This window comes from Fundulus heteroclitus, unplaced genomic scaffold (genome assembly GCF_011125445.2).
Source record: "Fundulus heteroclitus isolate FHET01 unplaced genomic scaffold, MU-UCD_Fhet_4.1 scaffold_64, whole genome shotgun sequence".
Taxonomy (NCBI): domain Eukaryota; kingdom Metazoa; phylum Chordata; class Actinopteri; order Cyprinodontiformes; family Fundulidae; genus Fundulus; species Fundulus heteroclitus.
Genome location: NW_023397077.1, coordinates 144833 through 165964, shown reverse-complemented (window position 1 = coordinate 165964; position 21132 = coordinate 144833). Strand labels below are relative to the sequence as shown.

Below are 21132 nucleotides of genomic sequence, written 5' to 3'. Positions count from 1 at the left end.
AAATAATGACCGTAATCAGGGAACTGGATTTATAAAAACATAAGACAACAGTTCTTATTATTGCCCTTTGGATACAAACAAGTAAAACAAAGGAATGAGGCGAAGTTTAAGCTAACATGATGGAAAATAGAGCCTTGTGTAATGACCCTTTTGTACAGTAAAAGGTGCTTCTGAGGAACCGAGGAACCATCATGAAATACCCACATCCCTCAATAGCAGAGGAAAAGATGGAGATACAGAAGAGCTCCAAAAGCAAAACAAGGAATTTTACTTATAGTATTGTCAAAGCATGTGATATTTTCCATATAAAGTTGATTTAAGCAGCAGAAAATACACACAATAGATTTATAAAAAAAATGTCAGGATGCCTTTCTGTAAACACAGAGGTTCCCTGTCAATACATTTACCTTACGTAGTATTATCTTGCTATAATATAAACTTTTATTTAGGTCTGCAAGGGTTTTTGCTTTTTATATTTTAGGTCTACATTAAAAACATGTGGACACCTGACCTGGAAGGTGAACTTGGCTTGGAACTCTTCAGAGTCTTTAGGTGTTCTCAGGTCTTCCAGACTCTTAGCCAGGGTGATTGGTTGACACTCAGGTTCATCCTGGCAGCCAAAAATGTCCCCAAGGAGGTTGACGTTAGAGAACCTTTCAGTAAATGTAACTGGACTAGGAGGAGCGGTGTGGCTTTCTGCTCCCAAACCAAGATCTCCTTCTATCAACTCCACCTCCTTAAGTGAGCGGTAAGGCTGTGGCCTGCAGACACAGAGAGAGGGAGGGGGGAGGGGGACTATGGTTATTCAATTCTTTGGTGCACCAGAGTTTGCCATAAATAAGGACCATATTCCTCTTACCTTAAGGGCAAGAAAAGAAAAAAAGAAATTAACCTTTGTGGCTAAAATGTTGAGACTTTGAGACCCTCATTAACACCCAAGAGCATAATGAGCTTTAGAATTAGACTCTCACCATGAGAAGGTGTTTTGTTTTCAGGACAGCATGCTAGCAGTAGAAACATGCATGCGTTCATCGAGAAACATAGAAAATAAGTGGAAAAAGATTTATTTAAGGAAATCAAAAAGGTGCGTACAGAAGTGACCAGTCGAAAGGGGCGGAGAAAAGAAAACTGTCAGGAAAGCCAGAGATGGACTCATCATCATAATGGAGCTCATCCCCAGATGAATCCTCTGACAGAAACACTGTATAGTGACGAGTAGGACGGACAGAGCTACAGACAAGACAGAAGACAGAAAATGTACAGTTCATCACACATCGTTTAGTGGAAAAAGGGGACAAGAAATAAAAAGTAAAATTATGGAAAGAAGGATCTATAAAGTTGGTCTAGTTTAGACACAGTATTATTGTCTAACTAGACATTAGATTGCTAACAGATCATGTAAATAAGCCAAAGACATGCACACTATTAATTTTAAAAACTTATAAATATTTCGTATTCCAAAAAATAACACTCAGTCACTCAGTCTCCAAAATATTGAAGACTGAGTGACTGAATCACTGCACACTACAACCTTCCTAAGTGACTCAATATTTTTTGAATGTTATGAATTACACAAGAAAAAAAGAAAACATTCCAGACTCATCTGTCTAACTAAAAACTATTTCCATAAACCTAACAAACTTTGAAGAAAACCAGGTTTTATCCATTCCTTTTAAAACCCACTAAGAAAGATGTCTGAAAGGATTATTATACAAGTGCTTTGTTTCATTTTGTTTAAAAAAAAGCAAAGTAAAAGAACTGTGTAACAGACAAAAAGACTAAATGCATAGCTGTTGTAGTAATACCTTCTGTATTGTAGATGAGCTGAATAACTGAGTGAGAAGATGAAACCTTCCAGTCACTTCTGAAGTACTGATACTCCAATCAGGGTTCTTAAACTGATAAGGATTTCTGGTTTTCTTTGGGGTCTGACCTGCTAACTGCAATTTTAACCAATCGTGATTTATTTGTCTATGATGTATAAAACAAAAGCATGTGATGCAGGTTCTTTGATAAAGGTAGTAGTGTTGGATCCAACAGAAACCGAATAAACATTATCCCAGTTTATTTATGACAGGATGTCTCCTTTTGACCTTGGAAAGGGCATCAGAGTAAATGCTGTTTGTTTATGTACTTACAAACCAGATATTTCCAAGCTGGCCTGCCCATCAGAGCCAATTCTGATCTCTGGCCAATTAATTGGTCAATCTCTATTCTAAATATCTCATTGTTTCAACCATGTTAGTCAGAACATTTAATCACAAACAAACCCAAGAATGTTTAGTGCTGTGTTTTCCCCCCTTTTCCCATACATGCATTTTATTGTCAACTTCCACATATGCAGTAAATAGGTGTTTATAATAAAAAATGGGCTTACTGGTCGCAGCTGGTTTCCAGACTCACATTACTACTTGGCCTCTTCAATAATGTTGGTGGCTGGGCCTGCAGTAATGATAGAGAAAAGGATGTAACTGCACCTATGAGCAGGGCTTTAATTCTTCAGCCTTATCGTGTGTATGTGTGCATGCACACGTGTTCTTGTACTTGCAGCTGACCGAGAACATTTTTTAACTTAGAGAGTTAGAACTTAGACAAAGAGTGCGTACAGAACAAATTTTCGTTGCATACAGCTTTGTAAATTGCAGTAAAAGTTAGATTACAGTTTTAGGTGCAGCAGAGTTTAAAAGTAAACATAGATTTAAAATACACTATAAAAACAATTGAAATGTTAACAATGCAGGAGAAGGTCACAGTATACAAACCATTGAATGTGCAGAATTGGGTTGTGCAAGGGCATTTGTGCAAGGATGATTTTAAGAAAGTCCAAAAACACTACATGATCGTAATTCCAACAGGCGATCGCGATCAAGTACTGATCGGCTGGGTAGATGAGAGATTTCTAGCGGGTTTGGCGGTATTTTTTGTGAAAATGCCGACAGAAAATGTCGACAGTTGGTCGGAGCTGTACGCAGCCGCTGCGGGCGCCGCTGCGGGCGCCGCTGCGGGCGCCGCTGCGGGCGCCGCTGCGGGCGCCGCTGCGGGCGCCGCCGGAACTCGGCTTTTTTGCTCATTTTAATAGTAAGGACTTTGATGTAAAGTGAGGACCTTTTGTCAGTCCTCACTTTTATTCTGGGCTAGGGGTTAGCACTTAGCAGGAAGTTAAATCAGCACAGAGATGTTGGCTCCATTCTGCAAAGAACTACCCAGACACACTGTAACAAAGTCCTAACTGTACTGACTTCCTCTACTTTAGCTTAAAGATGAGTCATCGTGGCAGAAATCTCAGTTATGAGTCAGGAAATCCAGATTGGTTGATTTTAAGCATTTAATATGAAAAAGGGAAAAGCAAGAAGAATTTGGGGATGTATAAATCAGACTGGCTGACAGGCATTACCCAGGGTTATGTCTATTTGATACTGTTTTACCAATTTGGCTTCTCACAGAATGTGCCAAGCATGAAGCAGGTCAGGGAGTTGAGACAGCCTTGGTATAGCTCTTACAGCAGGGCTTTAGATTGGGTCTTTCACTACTCTGCATGAGGACTATGAGGTGCCTGAATAGCTGACAAGGGGAAAAAAGGTGGCAGTCATCAGCTCAGCAGGTCAACTACTTTTAAGTTTCCATGTATGTATTTTTCGTTTCATAATACATTTAATAATACCATTTGTGGTAGATATTAATAAATGACTAGCCTGTTCAATAACACTGAATTTAATCAAGCAAGCATTTTCATAAACCTTTTTGGACTTTAATTTCCCATTCTCAAGCTCTGCCTAAGTTCATTTTAGCTCACCTGTCCAAAGTGCACAGTGACTGGCCTGTGGCCGTCCCACGTTCGTTGAGGTTCCCCCCTCATGACTGCAGCGGCGGGGAAGGCAAATTCTGCTGTGCTGTCATCATCGACTGCTGACCCAGGGGTGGTGAAGCCGTTCTCTCCCTGCTCCTGCAGAGGTGAAACACATGAAGGTGGACTGAAACAATGACCCGCAGGCAGGGGGGACAGTGTGTCAGAGTGTGTTTCAAAGAGAAAACCTTTGCAGTCAAATCTGATCATTCAAAGTTTCATATGTACAAACAACAGGAGCTTGTAGAGGCATTTTTGGTTCTGAATCATTTCAGTTTTATGTATCTGTAGCTATTTCAAGTTTTAATCTAAAACTTGCCATGAAAATAAATAATTAATGCACTGAATTTACCAGCCATTTACACACAATACATCACTAACTGTGCTATGCAGTGAAAAATATTCCTTATAACAGTTCCTTTAAACTGCTTTTATTTAATGTTATATTAAAACATGACATACTAAATAATTTCTTGTTGTTTTTTTATAATCACAGCATGGCCTTTCCTGTTCTGTTTGTTAAAGAAAATGACCATGCAAACTTTGTAAAAACCCAATCTTATTACAAAAAGCTCTTCAAAGTTCTACCAAATGTAGACATTTTCTGTTATTTCCAAAAAACAACTAAATTTCCCCATCATGATACACATGGAGCAACATTGGAGTAGTGACAATAGTAAATGGATTGAAACTGTAACGTAACCTATTCTGCAATAGCATCTGTTTTGTGCTAATTATACTAAACAACAGACATGGAGTCAAGGCTGTTTTTTCTGGGATCAAAACAAAGCCCAACACCACACCTCCAAGGCCAAGATCAGACTTTCCAAGACCAGAAAGAATTAGAGTGATACTTTGGGACATTGCTTTTTTCTCTAAGAAAAAAGTATACACCATAGAACATAGAAATAATGAAAAATGTTTAAGAAAACTAATAATCAACATAATAAACTAATATGTAAGTTATTAAATGCAGCCACATGTCGATACAAAACCGCTAAACCAAATTCATAAGCTTACGTTGCAGAGTAGTTGTACAATCAATTTAAAATAACCTTACAAAAGTAACAAAGATTTGTTATTAGTATAGCAAGTCGCCTAAAGACACCTCATCGTCAAAATGTAGTTAATATATCCTGATTGCTCCTAACCTTTGTTTTCTGTATTACTGTGTGTAAGTACACATGATATTCACACTGCCAAACGGGAGCCCCCACACTGTTTTTCATTGCGTGTTACAATGATGATCAATTCTATTCTAGTCAATAAAAACTAAGTTTCCAAAAATTTTTTTAAAAAATTTACAACAGATCTGACATTTTACACGTTATGACAAAACCTAAAAGAGCAAATGACTGCTAATATTACTGATGCCCTCTGTGTAAAACCAAGATAAACTGGCTTCCTTTAGACCTTTAAGCCTCAGTTCCACTAACCCTACTCGTTTTGGCCCGTCCAGTTCGGTTCCTGTGAAGTGGTAGAATGACACCTCTTTGTGGTCCTAGACCAGGGGTTCCCAAACTTTTTTAGCCGCGCACCCCCTTCCATGTCCCAATCGGGTTGACGCACCCCCGAGATTAATAACTAACTAACTAAATAAATAAATAAATAAAAATAATATATATATATATATATATATATATATATATATATATATATATATATATATATATATATATATATATATATATAAAATGGGTTAAAGCCAAAATAATCAGTTCGACTGAAAAACTTTTTTGAGTCGGCCCATATGTATTTTTAGGCCCGAGCAGCGAAGCGCTGCGAAGGCCTATTGTATCTGTAGTGTAAATTATTATTATTATTAATCTTCCACCCTAAAGAGGGGCCTTTTTGGGGGCTTTATCATATTCAAAAAATTTTGTATTTTAAGGTCGTCACAAAAATCTAAAGAAAAATGCCTCAACGGCACCACCTAGCAATTTTCAAAGGACCCTTTGCTATTCACTTACTTCATCGTAGAGACATGAAATTTGGTACAGTGGTAGAGCTCACCAAGACGCTCAGAATTTACAATTAATGTCATAGTACCAGTATCACAGGAAGTCGGCCATTTTAGACTGAATGTCTGATTTTGACACCATTTTTGACGTTTACAGCATTGGTACTTGATCGAACTTCTCCTAGGGATTTTTAGCGAGCGGCTTGAAACTCGGTCAGTCTGATCATAAGGCATGGCCAATTAAAAGTTATCAAAACGGTGAGTTTTTGAGCATTTTGAAGGGGCGTTAGCAGGGGTCAAAGTTCACCTATTCGCCACAAAAAATAAAAGTGTTATATCTCCTACACAGAAACACACAGAGGCACCAAACTTTCTGTGATTGATCATCATCGGGTCTTCTACAATATCCAATGGTCAAATGATGACATCGCTTAGGCCACGCCCCCTGACAACAGGAAGTGTCATGTTTTGCTGTAAACGGTGGCTATGTTACCCCTCTGAACTAATCAATATGAAACTGTGCCCAGAGACAGAAGACATCTTGTTGTGTTGTGGATTCCAGCCCCAAGTGGATTCCATGGAGCAGGGGAGCGAAGTCACCTCAAACGCCGCTGCCATACGTTTGGTTCTGAATTCCACATTTTTGGGCCGAGCTGCTTAAAACTCACTTGGATGCATCCTTATCTAGCCCCCAACAGGAATCCATAACAAACTTTGGTGGGAGCGACCTAATGCCTCAACGGCGCCACCTAGCAATTTTCAAAGGACCCTTTGCTATTCACCCACTTCATCGTAGAGACATGAAATTTGGTATAGTTGCAGAACTCAACAAGACGCTCAGAATTTACAATTAATGTCATAGTGCAAGTATCACAGGAAGTTGGCCATTTTAGATTGAAGGTCGTATTTTGACCCCATTTTTGACGTTTACAGCACTGGTATTTGATCGAACCTCTCCTAGGGATTTTTAGCGAGCGGCTTGAAACTCGGTCAGTCTGATCATAAGGCATGCCCAATTAAAAGTTATCAAAACGGTGAGTTTTTGAGCATTTTCAAGGGGCGTTAGCAGGGGTCAAAGTTCACCTATTCGCCACAAAAAATAAAAGTGTTATATCTCCTACACAGAAACACACAGAGGCACCAAACTTTCTGTGTTTGATCATCATCGGGTCTTCTACAATATCCAATGGTCAAAATATGACATCGCTTAGGCCATGCCCCCTGACAACAGGAAGTGTCATGTTTTATTGTTAACAGTCGCTATGTTACCCCTCTGAGCTAATCAACATGAGACTGTGTTTAGAAACAGAAGACATGTTAGACATAACGCCGATGCCATATGTCCAGAGTTCCATAGGATATTGACAAATTTAATGAAAAGTAACTTAAAATTACCTTAAAAGGACAACATTTTTAAAAGTCAAAAGTCTTATTTAATGCTTTGAGAACATCTCTTCTATTCGGCTACAAAATCAACTGGATTTGATGGAGCGGGGCAGCGTGGTGGCGAGGCGAAGTCACCTGAAACGCCGCTGCCATATGTCCAGACTTCCATAGGATATTGACAAATTTAATATAAAGTAACTTAAAATTACCTTAAAAGGACAAGATTTTTAAAAGTCAAAGGGCTTATTTAATGCTTTGAGAACATCTCTTCTATTCGGCTACACAATCAACCAAAACAGGATGATCTTTTAAGCTATAAGACCATTTTTAAGATGTCAATACATAGATTTTAAGCTGGTGGGTCGCCACTGCCTCCGGTGGCCAAATGCATCGCTGCATCAACTGATCTGCACCAGATTTTTTGCGAGTTGTGGGGGAGCGCTACTCAATGCCTTCATGTGTATTGCCCGGTGGACAGGCAGGGAAAATGCGTGACAGCTTCTGCCATGGCTGGCGGCTGGCGGTGCGCGAACCCCTGCGGTGGCCAATAGGCCGGAGCGGAGCACAATAAAGATTTAAAAAGAATTGTAAAATATTTTTCTGGAGCTTGACTCAAAGCAAAACAATGTTTATAATTATTTGTAAACATTTGTATACTCTATGTTTATCTTGTTTTTAAGTATTTTATATTTACAATAAAATGCATAATTTATTTTTTAGACTAGTTCCATATGTAAGGTTGCAAGAAATCTTGTAACTATACTGAATTTGCAGCTTAAGAAGATTGGGTTTGACAGACAACACCAACTGTCCCCTCAATCCAGTGCACACAATACCACAACGGACCTCATCACGCTCTACAGTACATCAAGAAAACTAAATCAACTAAAACAAGTTCACGAGTGCACATGAAATGAAGTTAATCCATATTTGTGTATCAGGGTGTCTAAGCACTCTCCAGAATTTGACATCTCAGCAGAGCCTGTAATAATTATAGAAAGTAACGTTATAGTTGTTCTGCCTTTTGTTAAGACAGCAAGGAATTCATGTTGTGAATACATTACATAAATAAGATATAAATTAATTCTTAGTCAGAGGAAATCCAAGGCAAAAACAGAAACGTTTTGGGTTCATATTTAATCGAGTGAGACATCACAACTTTGTTAGATCTCTATGTGAATTACGTGAGATAGTGAGTGCTCTCACCTGTTGAAGTTGAATTTGTTCTACACGCTTCTGCCTTGGAAAATATGTCTTTTTACAAAAATAATGTTTAAAGCCAGATTTGTGAATAAAGGTTATTCAGAAAACGCAAGAAAAGGAAGCTTTGTGTGGGGAACTTTTGTCCTAGCTGTCTAGCTGCATATGGCCCCAGGACAGCACAATAGTTTTCTTGAAGTATAATTTGGGAGAAGTAGAAACAAGTATTCATTTCAAAAGGTAGGTAAAAAGGGAAAAAAAGTTTTTACAAAGTCTTACAATGTTGGATAGTCGCTATTTCCATCTTGCTGTAAAAATTGGTGAAATATCGTTTTTAATGCTTAGATATAAAATTGCAAGGCAATTACTAAAATTGCCTTTTGTTGAAAATGTTTTTTGGCATACCATACTTTATATTTGTAGCCTAGGTAACCTAGATGTGCATAATAAAAGAGTGGAACTAAAAGCTGGTCTAAAATTTTTATGGAGCTTTAACTTGCTAAGAGTAATAACGTTAGATGATTATATCTTTAAAATGAGATAACTGTCTCATAAAATGTGATAGTTTACTTGGTCTAAAGAGATGATTCAATTCAATGTTATTTATATAGCGCCAATTCATGAAATATGTCATCTCAAGGCACTTTACAAAGTCAAAATCAATCAGATTATACAGATTGGGTCAGATTATACACATTGGTCGAAAAAAATTCCTATATAAGGGAACCAGTTCATTGCATCAAAGTCTTGACAAGTAGCATTCTCTCTTGAAGAAGCGTAGAGCCACAGGGAGAGTCGTCTGCATTGTCCATGGCTTTGCAGCAATCCTACCTACTGAGCAAGCATGAAGCAACAGCGGGAAAAAAAACTCCCCATTAACGGGAAGGAAAAACCTCCAGCAGAACCGGGCTCAGTATGAACGGTCATCTGCCTCGACAGACTGGGGGTTAGAGAAGACAGAGCAGAGACACAACAAGACAGACAAAAAAGCACAGAAGTTTTACATTAGATGATAGTAGCGGGTGATCTGTCTTCCCTGGATGATGCCACAGCTAACAGAACGCCAGACCAGGTGTACCTACTATGAAGAAAAAAAAAATCATAAAGTTAAAAGCTGAAATGACAACAGTCATTCAAAATTGAAGAACAATAGACCCTGATGTCCTGCAGTAGCCTAAACGTATAGCAGCATAACTATAGAGGTAGCTCAGGGTAACATGAGCCACTCTAACTATAAGCTTTTTAAAAAAGGAAAGTCCAAAGAGCCAGCTTCTAGTGGAGAAGTTCAAGTATCTTGGGGTCTTGTTCACGAATGAGGGGAAGATGGAGCGGGAGATCGACAGGCGGATTGGTGCGGCGTCTGCTGTGAAGCGGGCGCTGTAACGATCCGTTGTGGTGAAGAGAGAGCTGAGCCAAAATGCATTATCATTATCCAACGGCTGTATCTCCTCGCTGCATCGAGCGATCTGCACCAGATTTTTTGTGAGTCGTGGGGGAGCGCTGCCGAACACGTTCGTGTGAATCGGCCAGTGGACGGGCGGGCAAAATGCGTGACAGCATCTGCGGTGGCGGCCGGCCGGCGGTGCGCAAATCCCAGCGGTGGCCAATATGCCAGAGCAGCGCTTTGCTGCGAGGGCCGATCATCACCGCTTGCGGTTTTAATTTTATTTATTTTTTGTTTTGATTTTGTTTCTGACATTCTGTTTTTTATCCTTTTGTACGGTGACCTTGAGTGTCCAGAAAGGCGCCTTTTAAAAAAAATGTATTGTTATTATTATTATTATTATTATTATTATTATTATTATATATTCCCAGGACCGTGGAAATAATGCCACATTGGTTCGTTCACTTGCTTATTGTGCAAAGTCAACTTTAACCAAATCTGGTAGTTTTACAATATGCAATAACCATTCCTGTCTCTGTCCCACCTTTCAGCTTCAGAGCCTTGGTGTCATCCTGGACAGCCTCTAATAATCTCCTTCACTTTCCACATCCATAACATCACCTGGTTAATTTTCATCTCAGCAGCATCAAGTTCTTCCTTCAAACTTTAGCCAAACTGGTCCACAGTCCACTTCACAGTTTCAGCTCCCTTCCCTCCATAAACCTCCATAAACTACAACTAGTACAGAAGACAGCAGCTTGCATCATTACATCATCTTCTTCACACCTGTATATTAACTCCACTGGCTCCCTGTCACATTCAGTATAAATTAATCCTATGAACATACAAGGCCAACCACAACCTGGACAATGCAGGACATAAACACTACGATGTCATACATTTTAGTTTAACACAGATCGCACATTACAATAATCACTCTCTGCTTTGCCCGTTATTGCTCAACAATTAATGATCACAGCTCATGCGTTTATAAAAAAGCATTATTTAGCTTTTTTGAAGTTTAATAAAACTGTTAAATCCTAGCCCAGTGACTGGAGACAGGAGCCCACAACCCCCATGACCCTGTGTGACGTCGAGCTGCGTTTCCCCATCAGATACGGCTTGACGTCACACCTGTAGGGAAAAGCCGGTATAGAAAATCCGTGAAGGGTGGGATGTTACATTTTTAAGAAGTTTAATAAAATTGCTCAAGGTTTATCAGAAAAAAACCTAACTTGCTTTTAAATATGAATATTTTTAATTAGCAAAATGTTATTAATGTATTTCGTAAAGTTAAATATTGTTGAAGGTAATCTTGGCTGCAGTACCGTCTGTCTGGCAGGTGTTTTTGGGTCGGAGTAAAATGAGTCCATAGATCCACAGACAGGAGGCTTTTTCAGCGGTTTCTAGTACGACTTGCTTCTACAGTGTAGCTTCACATCGGCTCCACTCCGTGTAAAAATAAAAAATAACTTAATAAAAGCTCTCTAAGAATCACCTCTGGCCTCACCCAGTTAGAACCCGCTCTCCAGTCCATGTTGTAGCTGCAGTTTATTTTTTTGATGTAGTTTCCTTAATAATCAAAATCAAAATCCTTGTCATTTTATTAAGAGAGTCCTGTTGCGCAGCGGCTCATTAGATGGACGCTGCTGTATTTTGATTGATAGCAGCTCTGACTTCTTTGGTTCAGAAAAGCGCAGGTGAAATAATTAATTTTATTTTATTACTTTTTCCTAAACAGACCCAGTCGAATGCAGGAAATTGTTTTATATTCCGACCCTTCTTCAAAAAAAAGGGGCGTCATGCTAAATTATCCTGAGCTAACGCTTTACTCTTCGAGTTTTAAATAAAACATAACAGTGAATAATGAGGAGGTCCCTGGTTGGTCACCGCATTTATCAGCCAAATTGCTGGAAGCCAGTGAATAAACGCTGACAGGTGACATGGCCACAGGTGGAAATAATTCATTAATTAACTGCAGGAGCAGCGACAGACTGCTTACCGATGGAAGTTTTTGTCAGATGGTCAATCCGCTCCACTTCCTGACTTGCTGGTTTCATAAATCCAAAGAAAACCTTTGATCACCGCTACTGTCATTCATGCATCTGTGGCCAGTTTGAGATGCTGTTCCAAAAGTTAGAATGATTGAGCACCGATAAAGCTCAGATTGGCAGATGTCCGCTTTGCAAAGACCCGCCCTACTCTCTTTGTGATTGGCTAATGTTCCGGTTCTGCCAGAATTGGTTGAGAGCAGCTTCAGTTAAAAACCTTGAATAAAAAGTGTAGACGGAACAATTTGAGCTCATTTTCTAAAATGACGGAAATCCGTCGCAGCGACGGAGAACTTTAACCCCTGATATATATATATATATAAAACAGTTGTAGTTACAACTCAAACGTTGTAACAAAGCTTCTAAATCTGAGTCTGACGCACAATTTACGCTGCAAAGTACAAACACGCAGTAGTTTGATTTGTGTCCGATGACGAGCGAGCGAGCGAGAGAGAGAGAACTGGTGAAGCAGCACAGAGTAACAATAAGAGAGCGCTCCATAAAGATGTTATTAGGCGCCCGCCTATGCATTGAAAATGCATGGCGGAGGCCTTATACTATGCACCTAATAAGGGTTTCTTTATTTTTATTGCTTTTTATTCTTCCGTCACCGTTAATACAGCCCGAACCGTAGGCTGTACCCCCACAAACTATATATCAAAACGTGCGTCTTGACGCCGCGAAGTGTGCTATTTGTACTTGACGCCATTTAAAGTTACCGTGGTGACAAAATTAACCAAAAACCACTTCTCAAAACTACTTCCTAGACACAGTTGACCTCTCAAAAATGCAGAGCTCAGCATGACACTTTTTTTGGTACTGTGGTTAAGGTGTTGGGCTGGTGCACCAAAGGTCGCAGGTTCACAACCCGCTCGGGGGTACCCAATATTTTTATTTATTTTTTTTACAAGTAACAAATAAATAATTTGAACAACTGATATAAATGAATGAATGATGAAAAAATTGCAACAGCAAGACCTACCCCCCGGCCAATACAGCACCACTCACCTGTGGGAAATGGCACTACACACCATTTTTGTCAAATGTTGAGTTCTGGGCCCAGATTTGGTGAGGCTTAGTTGCTAAAAGAGGCCGATCTGACACATGGCCTTTGGTGAGCTTTGGTGACATTAAGTATTGGCACCCTTTTTGAGGAACTTCCCAGTACAGGATTTGGACCAAACTAACAGAGTACAATCACCCGGTGATACTGGACACAACCATGTTAGCGGCTAACGCTTAGCATGTTGCTAACAGGAAGTAGCTCTAGGAAGGTCTCACCAACTTCTGCTTCACAGAGTTTGTACTTCCTTTAGTAGTTTGTAATGCCTTTAACATTTTTATTCACATATTTCATTTTTTCATGCTACACTGAAGTATTTAATCATGTTTTAATAACACCAATTTTCCATGCTGCTTGGATGCAGACCTTCTCCTGTCGGCTGGTTTTGACGAAGACAAATCCTTTTCACACTCAGAAGATTTGATTTAAAATCCCCAAGTGATAAAAACCTACGACCAAGGAACTCGGAAGCTTTGCCTTTGACGGTTACGTGCACCACCAGGCGGGCGCCTTCTTCAACTTCTTCAGAAGTTGAACGATTCTAGTTAATCAGAGAAATTTTTCTGATTGTTTCAAAGCGGTTACCTTCAGCGGGTAAACACGCCCACGGCAACACCTCGGCTCCCCCAGCCCATTTCTGCCTGAATATGCGCTAAAAGTGCCTCTTTAAAATTAACTGCACGGTGCAGTCTGCGCCTGTCCCAATCGCAATGAGAAGTATTACAGATCTGTGCGTGAGCATAGTCAAGAAATCCCCCCAGGAGCAGCGGTAACGACAGTGGTGTGCGTGTCATGCGCGTCAGTGATTGTCACCGGTTCAAAGTCGCGGCACCATGAGCAGCAGCGCTGCGCGATCCATGGAGACTGAGTCACTCAATTTAATCTCGGAAATAAAACTTTCGGCCCAAATTAAATGTTTCCTCTGCTGACATAAACAACGTAAAGTCAGGAGCTTGTTTTCGTCTCCCGGATCCGTTGCGATTCCCTCCTCTGTTGCCTCCAATTTCTCCCTCACTGTCTTCCTCTCCTCTTTAATGACTAACTTTCACCTTGGATGTCTCACCTGTTCCCCTGATTTCAGCCTATTGAGCATATTTGCGAGAATTATTGAAGCAGAGACCACAAGCCATATGCGCATATACAGCACAATGCTGATTTTTCATCTTAAAATGAAGAGTAGAAGAAGATTTCTTCTAAATAAATACAGTTTATTAACATTTTCGTGTTAATAATGTATCATTCCGTTATGACACCCAAGCACCAGACCGAGGTTTTGCTGCTAACACTTTATTTTAGGACAAACAAAACAGCAGAACAGCTTTCACTCCGCTGGTCCCCCGAATCACGACTCCTCTCCCCGGAAGCCACACATTTCTTCCGGTATGACCCCAAAGTAATCTGATTTAAAGGAACAGTAAGTGTGCAACAGCATTTAGCCATAAAGTCTAATAAGGAACATTACAATACATTTTTATTTATTGATTAAATTAAGTTTTTTTAGCTTTACAAAAGAAATGCTTATTTACACATCTTTATTGAGTGGGGGGAAAAAAACACGGTCAGACGCCATTACAGTTTTCGCCTCGCGCACCCCCTAGTGGCAGCTCGCGCACCCCCACACTTTGGGAAACCCTGTCCTAGACCAATCCCATCTACAGTGGCTCCAAGTTCAAGCGAATCCTCCCCAGAGCCGCTGGGCGTTGCTGACTTGCTCAGCTCCATTGCTTCTCCTTGTTTACTCATGACACGCATGCGCAATATCATACCTAACATGGTCACGTTATGGGAATTTTACACAGAAGTGCTTTGTTTAGTAACAAATAGAGCAAAAACAAAGTGTAAAAAAAAAATAAATATAATAAGCCAACAGGGTGCAATAATTTCATTGGAAAAACAAATGTATGCAACCAGAGTGAGCTACTGGTGTACAACTTTGTAAAGTCATAGTACATGGCCAGCTTAATGCTGTTAAAGTAAAGATCCTGCACATATTAATGAATTATTATTCTATACTATTCTATAGGCTGTAAATAACATTTACAGGATCCGGGTGGGCATGCAACTTGCATTACAAAGGAGGAATTTTGATTTACGTTATGACATATCACTTTAAAATGGCTCAATGCATGTGCAATAAGATTTAGTACCGTTCAAAATGGTGTAACACTGGCATATGTCCTTGTTATTATTAGAAAGCTGCTGAGTAACAATATTAAGACCACATCATATCAAGACGAAGTAAGGTAAGAAGAAAGCAGCACAGTTATTAATTATCTTTTATGGAGCGCTAACTGCTACTGCTGTGTGTGGATGTGTAGTGAGACACAGGAGAGTGATGTGAAAGACGGATAAAATGCGATATGAACGTTCAGACTGTAGACGCTTTAAAAAGTATCTGATACGAATCTGAATTAGTACCACATATGGAAGTGACATAAATTGGATTTTTTGGGAGGTGAAAAGGTCAGGATTGGGCCATTCATAATGCTATGAAAAAGATTGGGTCGCTAAAAGCTAATTTAGTGAGGATGAAAGGGAGTTATGTTTTCATATATTTGACAAAAACTATAGTGTCGAGTCAGCCTTGGCCCAGCCTTTTAAGACACTATAATATGAGACCAAGCCTAAGAGCAAGGCATCACTTTTCCAAGACCTGGAAAAATCAGCCGACTGAACATAATTTAGCTGACTGAAACATTCTGGCCTTCATTAAGATCCTGATCTAGCTACTGAGAATGGCTCAGGGAATCCCCAGTACTCCAGAATTATTTATTGGTGCACCAGAGTTACATACCTTCTGCTTCAGCCGACTTTTGACTTCTTTGATGCGCATTTTTGCATGGTCCTTTGCCTGTTAAACAAACAATCAGATCCTCACCGTTCTTGCAGCTTATAAGCAACATATCAGTTGTGAGTCTCAAAGACCGGAGGAAAGGCAGAGGAATCATTAGATAACTTGTTGGCATCATGTTGGCTGTTATGCAATAAGCAGAATTATGCTATGTATGCTATGTATGTGTTTTTATGCAGTCTCCGCAGACATGTTAGATATTAAATAAATGTATAAGACGGATGGCTTTGAACAAGAAAAGTGCTTACAAATTTGTAGACAGTCTTCATGGCTGGGTTTGCCTTGGTCTTCACAGTTTGGAAAATAGCTCCACCCCCTTTCTGTTTGAAAACATTTAGATTACAGGGTTAGAGGAGAAAACCACTGTTTTTACACATCTCTCAAATCTAAATAGCTCTAGCCTTTATTTGTCAAATGACTTGATAAACATTTCCAGCAATCTAATGCGGTGAAGAAAATCTGCACAAAGATGGACGATTGGATTTCAACAAGTATCCCAAACTCAACCGGCAGCGGTCGCAAAATGACCCAAAGCATGTCTCAAAATCCAGCGTATGTCAAGAAACCCCTATTCAAGCTTTTACAGATCTCCCATGGTGACTGACACACAATATAAGCTGTAATGTTTAGTGTAGAAGGAAAACAAAGCAAAGGAACACTGGATGATAGTGTATGATATTTTTGTAGGCATACAGTCTAAGGCACTATATTAAATACCTTTATACACATTAAGCTGGTTAAATCTGCTTGTTATCTAAACAGACTGTTTTCAATCCCAGGTTGTGAGAAGCTAACAAACTGTTTTGTCCAACAGCTGGGATTCTGTAGAGTTATACTACAGCAGGGTTAATGCCCACAGGACTGTGTGTATTGAATTTGCACACAACACCAGCAAACTAATTATGCAAAAACAAAAAAGGTATTAAGTGTTTTCTGTACAGCTATTTCAGCACATCATAAATAAGTGCTTAAATATGTACTAACATGCTAGCTGCCAGGAATTTCTTGTGGTAGTGGAATATTCACCATAGTCAGCTGACACAATTAAAGTCTGTGTTCAACTGAATCAAGCTATCTAGGGATGTCACCAAGTAACTTGGAGTTAGATGAACAAGCACATCAACATTACATTTCCCAACTATCTGCAGACAGAAAAGAAAGACATGGAACTAATTCAAAGAACAATTTCAACAGATTCCTTTCAGAACAGGTCAGAACGGCTCACCTTCACAGTGAGGAGCCACTGGTAGTAGGTCCTGTCACTGCCTGTGAGGGAGGGGGATCAATACAAAACATGTCAGCATGACCAATAATTCAAACGCCAGGAAGCATCTGTATGAGCAGTTTATACATACAACTTATTTTATTTTTTGTAATAATTGCACTACTGAGTATTGTCTGTTCTTGTCCTGGTAAATATCAGTCCTGCCTTTAATACAGTCGATCGCAATATTGTCAAAGAAATTTTTTAACGTACAGGAGGGATCCAGGGAACAGCACTGTGCTGGTTTTAATCTTGTTTGTCTCACAGATGTAAATGATGAATCTTCACACTCCACCACCTGGCACTGGGTCTAGGAGCCATGCTAGGACAGAGCTGGGGTTCCCAATGACCATATTTAACCTCTTCCTTTCAGCTGTAGTTAAGCTGCTGCTCCAACAAACCACATCATAGAAGATGGCAAAAAAGTCTTCATAAGTGCCCCCTGCACTCCAAACGATCTCAGTCTAGTTAGCAGGTAGAGTCTAGATGGTATTAAAGCATGGATGAAATCAAAGAATATGATCTTTCCAGGGTTCTCCAAGTGATTCAGAGCTCAGTGTAGGATCTAGATAAAGCACATCCACCCGATGCCAAGTTGGTAGGCCAACTGCAGCGAATCCAATGAAGACCTCAGCAGGGTGCGAAGATGGATGAGGACCAAACCTCTCGAGTGTCTTCATAGGATGAGAGGTTGATGTCATCTGATTGTAACTGCTCAGGTCCTTTGAATGTGCCATCTTCGGCCCTGGTAACACACACAAGATCTTCCACAGCCGTGGTACGTTCCTAAACTTCAGGCTCATGTTGAACATGTATCCCATGATGCCACACAGTTGATCGATGCAGCACCTCAGGAGACTGGAGCTGATGCCATCCAGACCTGCAGCCTTTTGCACCTTGATATTTTGTAGCTCGGTCCTCGTCTGAAGCGTTGGCAGGGACAGGATGGTGGTGGGGGCTGTGGGATGGAGTCCTCTGAACACGAGGGGGTGGGTGATGGCTGAGAGTTGAGAGGTATGATGTTCTGGGAATAAATGTAGGCAATCGTCAAAGAAAAGGGTGGGTTGCATCGGCGGACTCTGTCCAGCTCATTCAACCAAGTTAAATCTGGTCGAGTATCTGAGAAACTCAGGAGGACTTTCTCCAAACAGAACATCCTGGTGCATCTCAGACCTAACAGGACTCTCAGACAAAAGCTTGTCCATCCCAAGGACAAAACCCAAATAATACAAACAGAGCTGCTTGGTGTATGCACTTCAGTACAACAAGGTGTGTTCAGACCTCTATGTTGGAAAAACTAAACGGCCTCTCAACAGAAGCATAGCTCAACACGGGAGAGCCAGCTCCTCAGGAAAAGATGCAGCGGTTCACCTACATCTCAAGGATATGGGACACCCTTTTGAGGACCAAAATGTCCATATTTTGGACAGAAAAGACAGATGGTTTGAAAGGGGGTAAAGGAAGATATTAAACTCAAACAAAAGAAACGGTCTCTAAACAGCGAGATTCAGCTTTCAAAAACACAGTTTAGCATTAAGCTTGATACCCATTCGGTTTCAACCTTGGTCTTGTGTGTGACCAAGACATCTTCTTGAACCAGACGAACAAGGGCCCTACAGAGTCTCGTTGTTCAGGGAGCCTAATCTACATGTGAACTTATGAGACTTTCTATAGACTCCACTTTGCCGTACTCTACTCCACTCCGTGCGCTTTGAGATTTTTTAGACTGACTTTTTTCCCTACCCGGCTAGGTTTTCTGGACCCTACTCAGAAGATAGTACTGTGGTAGTCGAGGGGAGTACAGCTCTTATGTGAGCAGACTGCTCGTCAGTGATTAGGCGTGGGTGTGGCCAGCCAGCAAACAGTGGATCGAGGAGGAAACATTTTTAAAAAAAATCACCCACAATATGCCGATGCTACGGAGAGGGAAACACTGGGTACACTATAAGATGTTAAGTTTTATCTTAAGAGTGTGTGGTTCAAAAACCTGTTCTTCAAGGCCACTGATCAAACCACTATTGTGTGTGTATGGTAGAGGGGAGAGCAACTGCTGCTGCACCCACTATGTCAGCGTTCTGCAGGAGAGAGAAGGCTCTGGAGCTGGAGCAAAGCCCAGCTGCCACGAAGCCAGAGGCTGGGATTCACACGGACAGTGGGACCCTTCTCTCTCGGCAGCCACTGGTGTGGAGCAGTGAGGAGGCTACTGGAGGACAGAGCAACTGCTACTGCAGCGTGAGGGCAGCCACTGCCAAGATAAGAAGCTGTTGCTGCCTGTGTGGAGTTTTGCTCTGCTGCAGCAGAAATGGATCTGACCCAAAGAACACTCCATTGAGTCAGCGCAGTGTGAATACCCAATATTCAGCTTATAGAAATAAAAATCCCTAAATTTGAACTGCGTAAGGTGTTTTGGAATGAATGAGTCTCATCTCCCCTCTCTGTCATTTGATACACTCAGGCACACAATAAGATACTGTGCAATTAATTTATATCTTCAAGTTGCAGAACTGAGCACTTTCCATGGAACAGACATTCCCTTAGAAACTGGAGGGTTCAAACACAGATTTGCATTGTAAATAATTTTCAGCGGGTCAAAAACCTGTGAAACCAGTAGTGTCTTTGTAAACATGCAAACAGGCAATGAACTGGGCTGGTGGTTTATTGATTCTTAGCAGGCCTTCACAGCTTTGGGAAAGAAGCTGCAATGGAAACATTTGTCAACTTCTAAATTTAAACCTTGTGCAAAACATATCACCTTTAACAGAATGGCATGTATAAACTAGAAAAATTTCTGAAGAAATTTAGCAAGGCGCCTGCCGCTTGGTGCGTACCGTACCATCAGAAATAGCAACAGGAAGCAACACTGCGAATTTCAGCTTCCTACGGTCTTCACAGCCCCCGCAGCGGCCGTCGAAAGGTGCCATGTTAAGTCAATGGACCTCCTAGGAGCCTCTTGCTAGCGGCGTTGTCATGGAGACTCACTGACAGCTACAGCCCTCTCTGTCTGTAAAGGCAGAACAACCCTGGCTAAGCAGAAGTTGGTAGGACCTTCCCAAAGCTACTTCTGGTTAGCAACATGCTAACGGTTAGCCGCTAACATGGTTGTGTTCAGTATCTCCGGGTGATGTTACTCTGTTAGTTTGGTTGAAATCCTGTACTGAGAAGTGCCTAAAAAGGGAGAAAATCCAAAAATTCACCAAATCTGTCAAGCAGGAGTTTGTACAAGCTTCTTATAGCTACTTCCGGTTAGCAACATGCTAACTGTTAGCTGCTAACATGGTTGTGTATGGTATCACTGGGTGAGTGTACTCTGTTAGTTTGGTCCAAATCCTGTACTGGGATGAGCCTCAAATAGGGAGAAAAAACGTTGTTTATAACGTTGCCATGGTAACTCAAAATGGCGGGTTGTACAAAAAAAATACTTCATGGGATCAGCACACATGTTTTAATATACACAATGTGGGGATTATAATACAAAACTCTTAGTCTCCCACGCCGGGAATCGATCCCACGACCTCTTGCATGATAAGCCTGCACTCTCCCCCTGAGCTATACTGTAGCTCCATATATGGGAATGCATTATTGGGACCATAATGGGTTTGGTCCTCCATTGAAAAGCATTGGATGTTTGACACCTCATAGCTTGGAGATGCTTTATGCGACGTAGCCCAAATTTCTTGTGGAGCTTTCTCTCTAAAGTACGAACAGACTCTGTGAAGCAGAAGTTGGTGAGACCTTCCTAGAGCTACTTCCGGTTAGCAACATGCTAACCGTTAGCCGCTAACAAGGTTGTGTTCAGTACCATCGGGTGAGTGTACTCTGTCAGTTTGGTCCAAATCCTGTACTGGGAAGTGCCTCAAATAGGGGTGCCAATACTTAATGTCACCAAACGTGACCAAAGTTCATGGGTCACATTGGCCTCCTTTAGCAACTCAGCCTCACCACATCTGGGCTCAGAACTCAACATTTGACCAAAAGGGTGTGTAGTGCCATTTCCCACATGTGGGTGGTGCTGTATTGGCCAATTGGGTCGTGTCTGGTTATCATGCCAGGTCCTGTTGGAAGCAAAGGCCCAATAGGAAAGCATGTGAAATCCCAAATGGTACAGAAAAGTGACACATGGCTGAAAGTC

The 21132-nt window shown here is 40.8% G+C and overlaps 1 protein-coding gene across 1 annotated transcript in view; it reads right to left on the bottom strand.

Moving 5' to 3' along the window:
• The window catches only part of dennd1a (DENN/MADD domain containing 1A), a gene marked incomplete in the record, with an annotated part of 97961 nt that overhangs the window by 2655 nt on the left and 74174 nt on the right, over nucleotides 1-21132 (bottom strand). Inside the window, 7 exon segments of the mRNA XM_036133556.1 lie at nucleotides 512-761; nucleotides 1093-1230; nucleotides 2378-2442; nucleotides 3794-3943; nucleotides 15683-15739; nucleotides 15988-16059; nucleotides 16965-17005. Of these exon segments, the coding sequence (XP_035989449.1) occupies nucleotides 512-761; nucleotides 1093-1230; nucleotides 2378-2442; nucleotides 3794-3943; nucleotides 15683-15739; nucleotides 15988-16059; nucleotides 16965-17005 (773 nt within the window).